A 16,044-nucleotide genomic window follows, 5' to 3' on the forward strand; every position below is an offset into this window, starting at 1 on the left:
TGTGGCCCCTCAGTGCAGGGTGGCGATGGCTAGTTGTACTTGTTGCATTTTATGGTATCAGCCGTGATGCTGAGACTGGAACTGAAAGTAGACAGGGTAGACAGCTGGTCAGCACACACTCGCTCATTGCTTCCTCCCAGGAGCTCCCGTCAGCCGTGCAGTTCGTGTGATTCGAGGTTCTGTTCCCATCGATGCTCGTGGCTGTGCAGGGATCTGCTGAAACTGGGGATGGAGGTCTCAGCAACCCCAGGCAGTCTTCATTAATGGCTCCTTTGCTTTGCAGGTTTGATTTGAGCAGAAGTGGTGAAACACAAGGACAATATGCTCTTCTCTACCCCTGCCACATCCCACTGGAACCCAAAGCACAACACTCCCGAACCCCACCCATCCAAACCCAAGCAAGGTTTAAATGCAATAAGCCTCTGCTTGTCCTGTGTCTCTCACCCAGTGTAAATGGCCGAGGTTCCAGAGGGCATTTGCCCCCAATAAGTTTCTGAGTTTTCCGGAATCTTTTTTCCCCAGGAGAAGCCTCCCTCGTGTTGACTGCTTCTGTTGTAATCATTTCTCTTTGCAGAACCCCTCGCACATGATGTCTGGGCAGAAGCAAGGCATCCTTGGAGCCAAGCCCCAGCCACAGCCTCTGCTCCAAGCTCCACGCATTCCCTCCCTGCTCTCTTCACAGCCACTGCTCTCTCAGCTCCCCCACAAACGTGAGTATCAACACTCCAGCACAGCAGCGAGGTGCTGAGTGCCCACCACTCAACACCTACAGTAATCTCAACACCATCCATCCCTTACTCATTAGTTCCATGCAACAAATTAACCTCCTCTCAGGTTCACTTCCGATCATATTTCTAGATCGTTGAGCTGTTCGTTGATCACCACCTCATTTCACGGTCAGATTTTTGAAGTTTGTGCTCCCCTTGAAGCTTGCACAACTGTGTGGCATATTGGAGCAGCGGGTAATGCTGTCGCTGTGGAGTTTGCGAGTTCTCTCTCTGACCGCGTGGGCTTCCTCCGAGTGCTGCAGTTCCCTCCCGCATCCCAAAAGGCGTGCAGGTTTGCAGGTGGTTCGGCCTCTACAAATTACCTCTAGTGTGCAGTGAGTGGATACGAAAGTGGGATAACATCGAACTAGAGTGAATGGGGATCAATGTGGGCTAAATGGCCTGTATCCATGCTGTGTCGCTAAACTAAACCAGGGGCCACAGTTTAAGAATAAAGGGTAGGCCATTTAGAACGGAGATGAGGAAAAACGTTTTCACTCAGAGACTTGTGAAGCTGTGGAACTCTCTGCCTCAGAAGGCAGCGGAGGCCAATTCCCTGGATGCTTTCAAGAGAGAGTTAGAGCTCTTAATAATAGCAGAGTCACGGGATATGGGGAGAAGGCAGGAACGGGGTACTGATTGTGGATGATCAGTCATGATCACAGTGAATGGTGGTGCTGGCTGGAATGGCCAAATGGCCTCCTCCTGCACCTATTGTCTATAAACTCTAAAAGCCTGCAAGTAGACACAAAATGCTGGAGTAACTCAGTTGGTCAGACAGCATCTTGGCAGAGAAGGAATGGGTGACATTTCGGGTCTCGACCTGAAACGCCACCCATTCCTTCTCTCCCGAGATGCTGCCTGACCCGCTGAGTTACTCCAGCATTTTGTGTCTGCCTTCGATTTTAACCAGCATCACCAGTTTGTTTTTTTTCCTTCTAAAAGCCTGCACCCCTGTTTCCATTCATGAGAGATGGGATCCTGCATCAGGCATGCTGCTAGAGGGGCAGGACTACAGAAGGGGTGGTGGAACTATGTGACTGGTGAGATTGAATTGGAGCACCGCCCCACTGGAGCCATTCACCCTGAGGGTGTTCGTCTTATGATTGAGATATTCATTTTTATCATCAAATCGTCTTTACTCAACCGATGATCTGGTCGATGTCACATTACTTCTCGTAGGAACTTGCTGTGCACAGCTTGGCTACTATATTTCCTTCATAAAAATAATGACTGCAGTTTGCTCCTTCATTGGCTTCAAATTCTTATGAGATTTGCTGTGATCACAAACGTGTTATACCAATGCAAATTTCTATTTCCAAGGTATAAGCAAAGATCGTATTTAACACGCCACAACCAGCCTTGGGTTAGTCTATTTACCGTTCATGTGGGTGAATAGCTCTAATTGCTCATGTTATTTTTCCATCTCCCCTTCTACTTAATCTAACCGTGAATATTGGTAGTTTCTACCTCACCCGCTCACACTTAGTGGATTTCATAACTTCACAGGTGTCCATTTGCTCTAGATTATGTACATATATGATTAATGTACTACATTTTTATTGCTGTGTGTAGCAATTGAAAGCTGCTTGCTTCAATCCTTTGCCATACTTTTGTCAGTTTTAGCGATTCTATTGTGACTGGAACCAATTTTTGAATGCTGTATTGATTATTTTCTTGGGCCAGACAAAATTGTTGTTACTGTAAAGCTTTGTTGTAGTTGACACCCCCCCCCCCCCCAGGGCTGATTGCTCCCTCCAGGCATGTGTATTCTATTCCACACAATGCTGTACATGTGTGGTCTGTACTTGTGGCTTCCAGCACTGTGGCACTAATCAGATTTGGTCACAGATGAAGTGCCAGGAAATAGTGTGGGTAAATATAATTGTGGCCAGGTTGCATTGTTTTACACTTTAGAGTTTAGAGATAAAGCGTGGAAACAGCCTCTTTGGCTCACATAGTCCACGCCGACCAGCGATCATTAGAACTATTCTGCACACAAGGGACAATTTACAGCGAACAGAAGCCAATGAAGCTACAAACCTGCACGTCTTTGGAGTGTGGGAGGAAACCGGAGCACCCAGAGAAAGCCCACGCGGTCACAGGGAGAAGGTGCAAACTTCTCTTCTCGGGTCTATGACTCTGTAAGGAAACAACTCTACCACTGTGCCACCCTGGTTCATGATTCTCTAAATCATGTACAGCAAAAGCAGAAAATGCTGCAAATGGTTAGCAGACCAGGCAGCACCTGTGGGAAGACAAGCAATTCCTGAAATGCCCTGTGCTGTCTGAGCATTAAGCCGGTTCCCATTTCTGGTTCTAGCTGCTCTTAGTGTTTGCATTGCAAATGCCAAGCTTGGCCTGCTGTACTTCAGTCTTTCCCTCATCTTGGCGGTGTACTAGGAAAATAACCAGATGCTGGTTCAAATCAAAGGTAGACACAAAATGCTGGAGTAATTCAGCGGGTCAGGCAGCATCTCTGGAGAGAAGGAGTGGGTGACATTTCGGGTCGAGACCCTTCTTCAGACTGAAGTCCGGGGAGGGGGCGGGACAAAGATAGGATGTAGAACGGAGACGGGAATACAGTGGGAGAACTGGGAAGGGGGAGGGGAAAGAGGGACAAGGGAACTATCTGAAGTTGGAGAAGTCTAAATGTTCATACCGCTGGGGTGTAAACTGCCCAAGCAAAATATGAGATGTTGTTCCTCCATTCTGCGCTGGCCCAGCTGAGTTACTCCAGCATTTTGTGCTCTTGGCCCATGCGCAAAGACTAGGCTGGCATGCTAATCCAGGTCACACTTTCCATCATTTCATCTCAATCACAGAGCTTACATAACGATGTTTGGTTCAAACTAAAGTTATGGAAGAAAATAAGAGTTAGACCATTTCTGTATTTCTCGTATTATCCATGAGTGGTCTCTGCCCTCGCGCGGTCTGCATCGTGAAAGGTGGTTGTGCTGTTTTAACGTCTTCTCTCTTTTTCCCTCTTCTCTGTTATCTCTGCCCAACCTGACTCCTCCTGCCCTCTCTGTCCCTCATCTCCACTGTCAAATCCCCACCTTACTCGCCCCCCTCTTCTCTACCTGTCCCCCTTCCCTCTCAACCCCTGTCCCCCGCCCATGCACGCTCTCTGTTCCCTGTTGTCTCCCCACCTTCCAGAAGGTATGCTGCAGCCTCTGGTTCACTTGGGTCCCCATGGCCAGCTCGGTCGCAGGATGGACATGGGAATGCGGTCAATGGGCAGGAATGGCCGCATGGACATGGGTCGCAGAGGTGACAGAAGGTAAAAACACTCGCGTTCCTGCAAGTTTGAGAAACATTTTTTTTTATCGCCTGGTTTAAAAGTTAATTGGTGATAGGATGGAATTGGGCCATTTGGCCCATTAAGTCTACTCCACCATTCAATCACGGCCAATCTATCTTTCCGTCTTAACCCCTGCCTTCTCCCCATAACCCATGGCACCCGTACTAATGAATTGGCGGTGGTTGTTGTTTTATTTGGGGTGGTTCCTCTTCAAGGCAGGAGACTAAATCCAGCTGAATTAGCTTTGGACGTCACACAGTTGAAGTCCCAGATCACGTGGACTCAGTGCTGGCAGTGTTCTCTCCTGCAGCGAGGCAGTTGAGAGCCCTGTCTGATACCAGGGTCTTGAGCATCACCTAATGCTGTGACCAGCCCGGCTCTGAGAGTGAGCTCTCATTGTTGTATCAGTGTGAGTTCACACTCTGTGTTGGAAGTCTGACTCAAGTCTGAGTGTGAGCTTTCAGCAGGTTTCCGTGTTTCTCCTTTCTCGGTATTGAGGAAAATGTCTTCCGGCTTGGGCATCGCGTACTCTGGTTGTATTAGAGGAATCCCGCCTGATTTTGCTCGTGATCAAAGTTGCCGATTATCTCTCGATGTTTACTCCCTGTTTATTCCCACACAGGGACAATTACAAGCGGATGGGCCAGGGCTCCCACAAGAGGTATCAGGATATGGCATCCGGGGAAGGCCCCGCCAAGAAGGCACGACATTACATTCCCTCCTACAATGTGCAGTACTCCCGCTTCTGCCTGGACAGGTAGTGGCCCTTTGAATGCTCACACGCTTGTTGCAACCGCTGTCTTTCCGCGTGAACCGTGCAGCCTGGTCGTTTCAGTCTCCATACAGCTCGAGAGTGGCGGCTGAGTTTGTCACCATGTTGGTGCCAGACCACTGGGCTGGCTGGCTGCTGTTCGCCTGAGTTGATAGAAAATAGGTGCAGGAGGAAGCCATTTGGCTCAAAGCAAAAAACTTGGCCGGAGAAACCCGTGTATGACGGAACTGCAGTTGCTGGTTTAAAACAGAGGATAGATGCAAAATGCTGAAGTAACTCAGCAGGACGGGCAGCATCTCTGGAGAAGGGTCTCGACACAAAACGTCACCCATTCCCTCTCTCCAGAGATGCTGCCAGTCCCACTGAGTTACTCCAACATTTTGTGTCTAAGTTCAGTATATATATATATATATATATATATTTTAAGCAATAATACTGCAAAAATAAAAACAATCCCCTGTGTAGTTTGGAGCTTATTTGGAGGTAATAGTGTTTAATAGCCTGATGGTGTAGGGAAGAAATGTCCTCTGGTCCACAGTGATAGATTGCCTGTTAACAGACTTAATATTAATGTGAACCCATTACTTGTCTCCAGAGATGCTGCCTGTCCCGCTGTTACTGCAGCTTTTTGCGTCTATCGCCCGTTTAACAGACTGTCCTCTGCTTTTCCCTTTAGCTCTGCTTGTGATACCATTGAAGTGCAGCGGCGTTACCCTTGCCTCAACATCCCGGACACATTTTTCGATGGCAGACTGAGCTGGGTGAATACATTCCCATTGACCGAACCTTTTCAGTTAGGCCAGAAGTCCGTTTTCCACGTGATGGAGAAAGGGCTGGAACCAACTGAGGGACAAGATGGTCAAATGGATCCTCCTGATGCTGATTCCACCTACAGTGCCAAGGTGAGCGGCAATGAGTGTTGTTTGAGATCAAACTGCTATTTTTTAAGGAACCTATCACTCTAATACTAACTTCACTGAATCAATTGTTTTGATTTCATTAAGTTTGTACTAACCCATTCAACAGATTGAAGACTGAACATTTCAGATCATAGTGCGAGCCTGGATTTGGAAGTAAACTAATTTTCTTCCACATTCGATAGTAGTAGACAGGGAGATATCCAAGGGTATTATTTAGATGCACTTCCATATGACATATGTAAAGTTCAGCAAAATGAATTGTTAGTTAAAGTTAACATAACTGAAGATAAACTATTGATCTGGTTAAAGATTTCCTTGAACAGCAGTGGTTAGACATGGGCAGGTACTCAAAGTAGCAAAGTGTGACTCGAGGTGTCCAGAAAGTATTTTGGGCCATGGTTATCAGCTTTAACTTATAAATCACTGAGCTAATGGGACAGAAAGCTACATGTTCATCTGCTGATAACAGTAGAGTTATGTCTCGCTGAATGGTCAACATGACCATGTGAAATTTTCAGTGTTCAGTCATTTTGTCGTGTGATATAGAAACATAGAAAATAGGTGCAGGAGGAGGCCATTTGGCCCTTCGAGCCAGCACTGCCATTCAATATGATCATGGCTGATCATCCAAAATCAGTACCCCGTTCCAGCATTTTCCCCATATCCCTTGATTCCTTTATCCCAAAGAGCTAAATCTAACTCTTGAAAACATCCAGTGAATTGGCCTTCTGTGGCAGACAATTCCACTGATTCACAACTCTCTGGTGAAATGCTGTGCTCCAGGGATTCCCAGCAATGAATGCAAGTTGAACTATTCTTGTAATACCTGGCCTTTGCCCTCGTATTTCAGTAGCAGAATAATGAATGTAGCTTTCCCATCCCAAAGCGTGGTTCCCAAGTGGAGAAAACTTGGGAAGATTGCATTGAGGGCCTCTGTGGCAATCTCACTGTTCTGTCCCATGGGCTTGCACACACAGTCCCATCTCTCTGCTCCCACACATTGAGAGGTACATTTACCCCCAACAAATCAGCTTCAACATTTACATAATGGCCTTGCATAAAATCACATCTTTTGGGGAGGACTTGAGATTGGGATCATTACAGGTTACTGTGTTACAGGACGAAGACTTCAGTTTTTTTTGTTTGGTTTATTGTCATGTGTACCGAGGTACAGTGAAGAGCTTTTGTTGCGTGCTAACTAGCCAGCGGAAAGACAATACATGATTATCGTCGAGCCATTCGTACCAAGCCAAGAGTTGAGAGTGTGTAATTGTTATAATGTGCTGACTATGGAACAATGAAGTTCTTCCTGGCTGCAGCTTACAGGCCTGTCAACTCAATACACACATAGATAACACATAACAGCCACTAATTCAACAAACTTGTTAGCACAGTTTGAAAGCTGAACTGTGATTTCAGTGGGTTGTGTCTTATGGAGAACAAGCCTAGATGTCTGCTGTTCATTGCTTGACTGCAGCTCCTTCACTGACATGTCCACTCTACACTGCAGGTGATACTGCTGTCCTGTCCAGACCTCTTGGAACTGTACCGCCAGACCTGCACAATGGCAGAAGCCCCTAAAGAAAGGGCTGAGCCATCCCAGCATGCCACAAAGCTGATTAAGGTAAGCTCCCGTGATGGGTCTTTGTAAAGCAGCTTCCCATTATTTCCCTCGGTGGTACAAGTCTCTTTGCACTTGAATGATTCCTTCATTGAGCCCGTAGTGACGCTGCAGTAAGCAATGAGAATCAAACCCCAGTCAACTCCAGCCGCCTTTCTCAACCTCATCCCTTCCACTTGTGCCTAGCCCCACCACTACAATTACCCTTCTCCATCACGATCGGGCACAGAGCTACCTCCACCCGCATCTCCCCTCTCTCCACTTCGCTCCCCTACCCCCGCCCTCTCCCCATCCTACCTCCTGGTCTCTCTTTCCCCCTTTCCTACCTCCCACACTACTAGAAACCCCTCCCACTACAACCCCCCCCTCGCTCATCTCCTCTGGTCTCTCGTGTTCATTTGTGCAGTTCTTGGTTGGGATGAAGGGCCAGGAGGAAGCCATGGCGATTGGTGGGAGTTGGTCTCCTTCTCTCGATGGTCCCGGCCCGGATAAGGATCCCAGGGTGCTGATCAAGACGGCCATTCGCACCACCAAGTTCCTGACTGGCATTGATTTGAGCGTCTGCACTCAGTGGTGAGTCTCCTAATGCAGGGCGGGTGGATGGGTGCTTGCTGGAGAAAGATTGTGGTTAGGGAGGGGAACAATGTGCCATGTAAAACAACAGGGGAGGTCAATCTTATTTCCTGGCACCTGCAGGAATGGTGGCATGGGTTGAGGGGTTGCACCAGTGAATGAGGAGGCATCTGTGGAGGCACAATGAGTCTGGATGTCCGTTGCCCCCTGCCTGACGAGCAGCTGCAGTCTGGATCTGAGGAGGGACAGTGCTGCCCAGGAGTGACGTGATGTTCAGAGCTCCACTAGCTTGGTAACCTGGTGAATTGTGCGTGTGTCAGTCTGTGCTTCTGGCTGCTGCAGTGTTGGTGCACTCTGAGCTTCCCCCCTACTTCAGGGGCACACAGAAACATTACTCTTTGTGTCCCAGAATCCAGGAGCTTCCTTCACGGCCCACCGTGCAAGATCTACGGTGAAATACTACTGCTAACTTGTTTGTTTCTGTTGCTTCAATGGATGCACTAATTCAGCCGTACACCTGAACATTGTGCCAGAGAGGGAATGAGTTTCGAACAGGAGTGCTGCCATTGTTTGTCTTGTAGAGTGAGCCTGACGGGCGGGTGCTGACTAGTGTTGGGTGGGCTGGCTAGTGCGCGGAAAGTGGGATTGCTACTTGGCCCTATCACGTTGGGGATGATAAATGATGGAGAGGATCCTGGGCAGAGAGGGCTTCTTCCCTTGTCGTCGCCTCACGATTGAGTCTAACCATGGGAGGGGAAAAAAAGACCAAGTGCTGAAGTAACTCAGCAGGTCAATAGACAATAGACAATAGACAATAGGTGCAGGAGTAGGCCATTCAGCCCTTCGAGCCAGCACCGCCATTCAATGCGATCATGGCTGATCACTCTCAATCAGTACCCCGTTCCTGCCTTCTCCCCATACCCCCTCACTCCGCTATCCTTAAGAGCTCTATCCAGCTCTCTCTTGAAAGCATCCAACGAACTGGCCTCCACTGCCTTCTGAGGCAGAGAATTCCACACCTTCACCACCCTCTGACTGAAAAAGTTCTTCCTCATCTCCGTTCTAAATGGCCTACCCCTTATTCTCAAACTGTGGCCCCTTGTTCTGGACTCTCCCAACATTGGGAACATGTTATCTGCCTCTAATGTGTCCAATCCCCTAATTATCTTATATGTTTCAATAAGATCCCCCCTCATCCTTCTAAATTCCAGTGTATACAAGCCCAATCGCTCCAGCCTTTCAACATACGACAGTCCCGCCATTCCGGGAATTAATCTAGTGAACCTACGCTGCACGCCCTCCATAGCAAGAATATCCTTCCTCAAATTTGGAGACCAAAACTGCACACAGTACTCCAGGTCGTAGCATCTATAGAGAACACGGATAGGTGACGTTTTGGGTTGAGGCCCTTTTTCAGACTGAACGATCCCGACTCGAAATACCACCTGTTCATGTTCTCCAGAGATGCTGCCTCACACTCCTGAGTTACTCCAGCACTTTGTGTGTCTTCCTTTTGGATCCATCCTTGTAACCATCTACGGGAGGTTGACTTGACCTGAACTTGAGAAGGCCAGTGCTTGGAATGGGTTCAAGATGCCTCCTGCTAGTTCTCGCCTCCTTTTGCAAAGCCTGCCTTTTCCAAGTGCCTTTTCCCATTGGGGTAATCTGGGAGAGCGTTTCTGTCCGAGGGTCAGACTGTGTGGGAGGGAGAGGAGGTCGATGGGCAGCTGAGGGCAACGTTAGGGTTGCCGATTGTCCCATTTTGGCCGGGACATCCCGTATTTTGGACCAAATCAGTTTGTCCCGTATTAGTGGGGTTGCCAACTTCCTCACTCCCAAATACGGGACAGAGGGTGACGTCACCCAGCCAGCGGCCACGTGCTCCCGCTCCACCAATGGGGCACGTGGCCGCTGGCTGGGCGAGGTCACGTGGGGCGCGGGGCAGTGACGTCACCCTTTGCCCCTTATTTTTGGGGGTGAGGAGGTTGGCAGCCCTCCAGGCGGAGTGGTATTTGAGTTGTGCGGGCGGCGCGTGTCATTCGACTGTGAGCTTTGACGGCGGTTTTGTGGTGCTGTGTGCTACTGTATCCAGTAACCCTCTTCCCTTGTGACAGGTTTCGCTTTGCTGAGATCCGCTACCTTCATCCTGAAGAGCTCTGTGAGGGGCGGCTGCTCCCAGCCCGCGTGGAGACTGTGGTTGTATTTCTGCCGGATGTTTGGCATTGCTTCCCTACTCGCTTGGAGTGGGACGCACTGTCCCTGGGATACACGCAACAACTGACTGACAGGGAGCAGGCAGAGCACAAGGACACGGACCGAGATGAGGCATTGAATCTTTTTTTATTACTCCATTCTCTTACACACACTATATTCACACATGCACCTACATATACACAAACACACACACAGACCTTTACACAAACACGCGCGCACACACACACCTTTACACACGCACACACCTACATACACACACACACACACACACACAGATACAAACTCTTTACCCCTCCACTGCCATAACAAGAGTGACCAGTAACTTTTAGTTCGAGTGAGCATTTGGCAAGATAGTCGTAACCGTGAGACGATAAAATAACAAAATAACTGCAGCGGGGAATTGCTGCAGAGCTGCTGGCACTCTTTATGAATGTGAATGGGACTCCACCAAGACACTGCCACATCACAATTCCTTAAACAGAGACGGGGGGGGGGGGGGGGGGGGGGTTAGCAAGAGAGTCAGCGACCAGTATTTATCTTCAAGGAGTTTGAGTGTGCACTGGGAATTGGCCCACTGGTTGTCCAGGGTCAGTGGAGTTGTGGAGCTGGGTGTGGGAGATGCCAGCTCCTTCCCCAAACCCCCAGCCAACAACAACAAGAAGCATCGGGCAGGGTGAGATCCGCGGTGAAGCGTGTGCTTCCAAGGCAGGGCAATATCCGGGGAGCTGGTTCTGGACCGTGTCTAGCAGTGCCACCGGCTGAAGCTGTTTCCACACAGATGCTCTGTCTGTGGTTCCCCACAGCAAGCTTCAGCACAGATTGGCCTGAGCTTCCCCACTGTAGAACGGGGTGTGCGTCTGTATACTGACGCGGGTGATAATGACACATCAGCGTGTGCTCCTAGTGGGAAAATGAGATGTGCCTTTGGTTCCCCTGTCTGGTGGAGACAGGTCAGTCTGTGGTCCCCCAGACGGTGAAGAACATGTTCACCGGCGATTCCCTTGCTGGTAATGGAACAAGTTGGCCTGTGCTCCCTCACTGGGTGATGGGCCTGTGCTCCCCCACTGGGTGATGGGCCTGTGGTCTCACTGGGTGATGGGCCTGTGGTCTCACTGGGTGATGGGCCTGTGGTCTCACTGGGTGATGGGCCTGTGCTCCCTCACTGGGTGATGGGCCTGTGGTCTCACTGGGTGATGGGCCTGTGGTCTCACTGGGTGATGGGCCTGTGCTCCCTCACTGGGTGATGGGCCTGTGGTCTCACTGGGAGATGGGCCTGTGCTCCCTCACTGGGTGATGGGCCTGTGGTCTCACTGGGTGATGGGCCTGTGCTCCCTCACTGGGTGATGGGCCTGTGGTCTCACTGGGAGATGGGCCTGTGCTCCCTCACTGGGTGATGGGCCTGTGCTCCCTCACTGGGTGATGGGCCTGTGGTCTCACTGGGTGATGGGCCTGTGGTCTCACTGGGTGATGGGCCTGTGGTCTCACTGGGTGATGGGTCTGGGTCTCCTAAACTGAGGAAAGACATTCTTGCCTTAGAGGGAGTACAGAGAAGGTTCACCAGATTGATTCCTGGGATGGCAGGACTTTCATATGAAGAAAGACTGGATAGACTCGGTTTGTACTCGCGTGAATTTAGAAGATTGAGGGGGGATCTTATAGAAACTTACAAAATTCTTACGGGGTTGGACAGGCTAGATGCAGGAAGATTGTTCCCGATGTTACGGGAAAGTCCAGAACAAGGGGTCACAGTTTAAGGATAAGGGGGAAGTTTTTTAGGACCGAGATGAGAACGTTTTTTTTTCACACAGAGAGTGGTGAATCTGTGGAATTCTCTGCCACAGAAGGTAGTTGAGGCCAGTTCATTGGCTATATTTAAGAGGGAGTTAGATGTGGCCCTTGTGGCTAAAGGGATCGGGGGGTATGGAGAGAAGGCACGGTAGCGCAGCGGTAGAGTTGCTGCTTTACAGCGAATGTAGCGCCGGAGACTCAGGTTCGATCCTGACTACGGGTGCTGCACTGTAAGGAGTTTGTACGTTCTCCCCGTGACCTGCGTGGGTTTTCTCCGAGATCTTCGGTTTCCTCCCACACTCCAAAGACGTACAGGTATGTAGGTTAATTGGCTGGGTAAATGTAAAAATTGTCCCTAGTGGGTGTAGGAAGTGGGTGTAGGATAGTGTACGGGGATCACTGGGCGGCACGGACTTGGAGGACCGAAAAGGCCTGTTTCCGGCTGTATATATATGTACTATGTACTATATGTACTAAGGCAGGTACGGGATACTGAGTTGGATGATCAGCCATGATCATATTGAATGGTGGTGCAGGCTCGAAGGGCCAAATGGCCTACTCCACCTATTTTCTATGTGACAGGGTGAGAGGGTGGGTGGTGATCTTTGTTAGGAGGTGAAATCTGCCCTTGTCATGGGTGGCACCGCTGCTGTGCATTGGAATGAAAGAGTATCCTGTGATACTTTTACCACAGTAACAAGTTACCCCTGAGGTAGTTATGGTATTAGCTAATTGGATGTTTATTCAACGCTTAATCTCTCTCTCTTGAACAAAACACAAAATGGCGGAAGAACTCAGCAGGTCAGGCAGGGGGTGACGTTTCCAGTTAGGTCCCTTTTAGAGATGATGCTTGGCTTAATCTCGCTCACTGGTATTGTGCCTGATTAGGTAAGTGGGGAACTGGAGCTGGGAAACAAAATCTCTCTTTAAAGAAGTGTGATGGGGCCACACAGACCAAGACCACACAGATGACACATCAACACTTACACTCTGATTCTCTGACATCCTTTCACCCCAACTGAAACACTGTTTATGATGCATTGTGCAGACAGTTTGCCGTTCCTTCCCCTGACGGGCTCACATGAACTGCCACGTGTTCCGTATTCTGGTGCTTCAGGGTGCCCTTCCTTGCCCTTTGTGTAGCTCATGCCTACTGCGGGTTTCCGTCCGGTACTGGTGTGATTCCCACTCCCATATTTGACGTACCTATACCACAATGACAGCTCCCTCTAGGCGATCCCTGCCCTTCACTGTGTGTCCTTTCAGGCCCGAGGCTTTAATGCTGGAGCAGCTATAGAATTAAAGTGCCGCTGAGCCTGTCCTGTAAAACAGTCGCAGCAAGGGCAGGCGTCCATCTCGTGGGTTGGCGATCTGTTACCTGCCAGGCAGGGGGACCTTTGGATGGTCTAGCTTCTGCTGGCTGAATTCATGTCATGTCTGAAGAAAAGCAGGCCCTATAGCTGTTTTAAGGCTCATTGAGATACTTACAGAGCTAAGACGGGCTGGTATACTCAAAGTTGTATATTGATATCCAAAACTGATGGACATAACCCTAGAAATGCTTTCCCCAAGATTACTATAACCCAACATTATACAACGATAAAGCTGTACACTTCCTACCCTAGCTAGACACAGCTCTGAACCTCAGTGTTATACAGTAACAAGCCAATGTCACCAGTACTTTGTCCTAGTGTCATACAGGAACAGATCTGTTCCCACCATCACCCTGCACCAATGTTAAACGATGTATAAGTAATACTGGCACTATTCCCAAGAATTGTCAGTGGGCAGACTGTTATCCATCTGTACTGTATCCAATGTTACATCAGGTACCCCCATGTACAGCCATTACAGTATCTCAGTGTAAGGCAGTGGTAAGTTTCTATCCAGTAACAATCTGTCCCAAGGAATTAGTCCAGAGCTAGCCATCACAATGTACCCCACATTAAGTCTCCTGTTTATCCTGGGTTCAGGCTCAGTCAGAAACTACTTGCTGCTCCACATTAAACCCAATACTGAAAGAGACTTGTTAGGTGAGGAACCCTAGTACAGCCTTGGTGAAACACTTCACCAAATGATCAGCACAGACCTGTGAAGTCTGTGGACTCTGCTCTCTTACCTCAACACCTGGTGACGTTGATGCTGTTGGCTGCCTTCCTTGAAACAAGCGGAGTTACCACCTACAGTCTCGCTGCTGCTGGCTGCTAGCACAACCTGGCCTGGCTCGAACCGGCCCGTTGGTTAATTTAACCGTTTACTGAAGTGTCCTCATCTGTGTTCCTGCCTCCACACCGGGAAGTTTGTTCCGTTCAGAGCCAGTCGGGGCGTGGAGGATTCAGCACCTGAATGGTCTTGGGAGTAATTGGCAACTTCCTTGTGTGGAGGCAGCAGAGCGGGACGTAGGCTGATGGCAGCACATTGCAGCTGATAACGCTGTGTGTCTAACCCATGTGTACCCTCGCTGGCAGCGCCTCATAGCAGTCTAAAGAGTGCTGTAATGTGTATCTGGTTCCACTGAGTGTTTGATGGGACAGTCTAGTGGATTTGTCCAGCTTGTGTCCCAAGACTAAGGAGGCAGTTTTTAGGGGCTTTTGTCTGTGCCGAGCCATGTTAGATCTGCTGTAGGAGTATTGAGTACAGTGTAGGAGGTGAACCAGCTATGGCTAACCAAGGAACTTCAAGTAGTGTTAAAAGAATACGATGGTGCAAGTTAGAGGCAGGCCAAAGGATTGAGATATTTACCCCTTTTAATACTGCACTTACTTTTAGTACTTTTACGTTTAACTACATTACATAGAGAGGTGCAGTAGATGTATAGGGCAGTCATGGTGGCGCAGCGGTAGAGTTGCTGCCTTACAGCGGATGCAGCGCCGGAGACCCGGGTTCCATCCCGAGTACAGGTGCTGTCTGTACGGAGTTTGTACGTTCTCCCCGTGACCTGAGTGGGTTTTCTCCGAGATCTTCAGTTTCCTCCCACACTCCAAAGACGTTCAGGTATGTAGGTTAATTGGCTTGGTAAATGTAAATTGTCCCTAGTAGGTGTAGGATAGTGTTAATTTGCGGGGATCGCTGGACGGCGCGGACCCGGTGGGCCGAAAGGGCCTGTTTCCGCGCTGTCCCTCTAAAACTAATGTGGATTTTCAAACGACAGCCTACAAAGTGCTTAACATAACACGGATGATAAAACTTGGCCAGAGAAAGCTGCAGCGTAAAGTTCTGGGGATCCGTCTATGTGACATAGAAATTGGTGGTAATCTGGAAAACTCAGTTAAATATTAGCTTTTTTTAAAAAGGGGGGGATTGAGGTGATAAGTATACTGTACTTGAATTTCTGGAAGGCATTTAATGAGGCAGATGGCCATGCTCTATTTCCCAGGGTTGCATGGCTTTAGGTCATAGGTTTACGGTGAGAGAAGAGAGATGTAACAGACCCGAGGGGTGACCTTTTCACACAAGGGTCTGGAACTAGCTGCCAAAGGGAGTGGTAGAGGTGGCTACCATTATGGCATTTCAAAGGCATTTGGACGGGTACGTGGATAGGAGAGGTTTAGAGGGATATATATGGGCCTCACGATGGCAAATGGGGACTGTCTCAGTTCAGCAACTTGGTCGGCATGGCCGAGTTGGGCTGAAGGGCCTGTTTCCATGCTGTAAAACTGTCTAAATGGTGGGACAACGAGACCGGGACAGAAAAGAACGGCTCTCTACAAGAACATGTGTTCACAGGAGATAGTAGGGCAGGAAAATGATGTTTAAAAAAATAAACCCAGAATCTCTTAGCTGAGACATAGAATACGAGAAAGGTGGTAATGCTGGAAATGTATAAAACTCAAGCCACAACGAGATGGAGTTTTATCTCCGTGTTACAGGAAGGTTGTAAAAGTGCAAAATGGACGTTTAGAAAATTCAATGGGATGTTGTCAGGGCTGGAGAATTTTACTTATGAGGAGAGTCTTGTTATATGGAGGTTGTTTTATTTGAAAACTGACAGGAGATTTAACATCTGAAAGTATGTTTAAAATGTTATAAAGGTTTGGACCTATTCCCCGAAAGAGATTCTTGGTAGTAGGGTGGTAGATTTAAGG

At 48.9% G+C, this 16,044-nt stretch overlaps 1 protein-coding gene across 2 annotated transcripts in view; it reads left to right on the plus strand.

The window, feature by feature from the left end:
• The window catches only part of LOC144610422 (cell division cycle and apoptosis regulator protein 1-like), a 39,008-nt gene that overhangs the window by 9,101 nt on the left and 13,863 nt on the right, over window positions 1-16,044 (plus strand). For both annotated transcript variants that reach the window (XM_078429083.1, XM_078429084.1), the window contains 7 exons: window positions 575-710; window positions 3,927-4,050; window positions 4,694-4,828; window positions 5,520-5,745; window positions 7,274-7,387; window positions 7,791-7,957; window positions 10,072-10,282. In XM_078429083.1, coding sequence (XP_078285209.1) covers window positions 575-710; window positions 3,927-4,050; window positions 4,694-4,828; window positions 5,520-5,745; window positions 7,274-7,387; window positions 7,791-7,957; window positions 10,072-10,282 — 1,113 coding nt within the window. The remainder of the gene's footprint in view (window positions 1-574; window positions 711-3,926; window positions 4,051-4,693; window positions 4,829-5,519; window positions 5,746-7,273; window positions 7,388-7,790; window positions 7,958-10,071; window positions 10,283-16,044) is intronic.

The sequence above is a fragment of the Rhinoraja longicauda genome, chromosome 36 (assembly GCF_053455715.1).
Source record: "Rhinoraja longicauda isolate Sanriku21f chromosome 36, sRhiLon1.1, whole genome shotgun sequence".
NCBI lineage: Eukaryota > Metazoa > Chordata > Chondrichthyes > Rajiformes > Arhynchobatidae > Rhinoraja > Rhinoraja longicauda.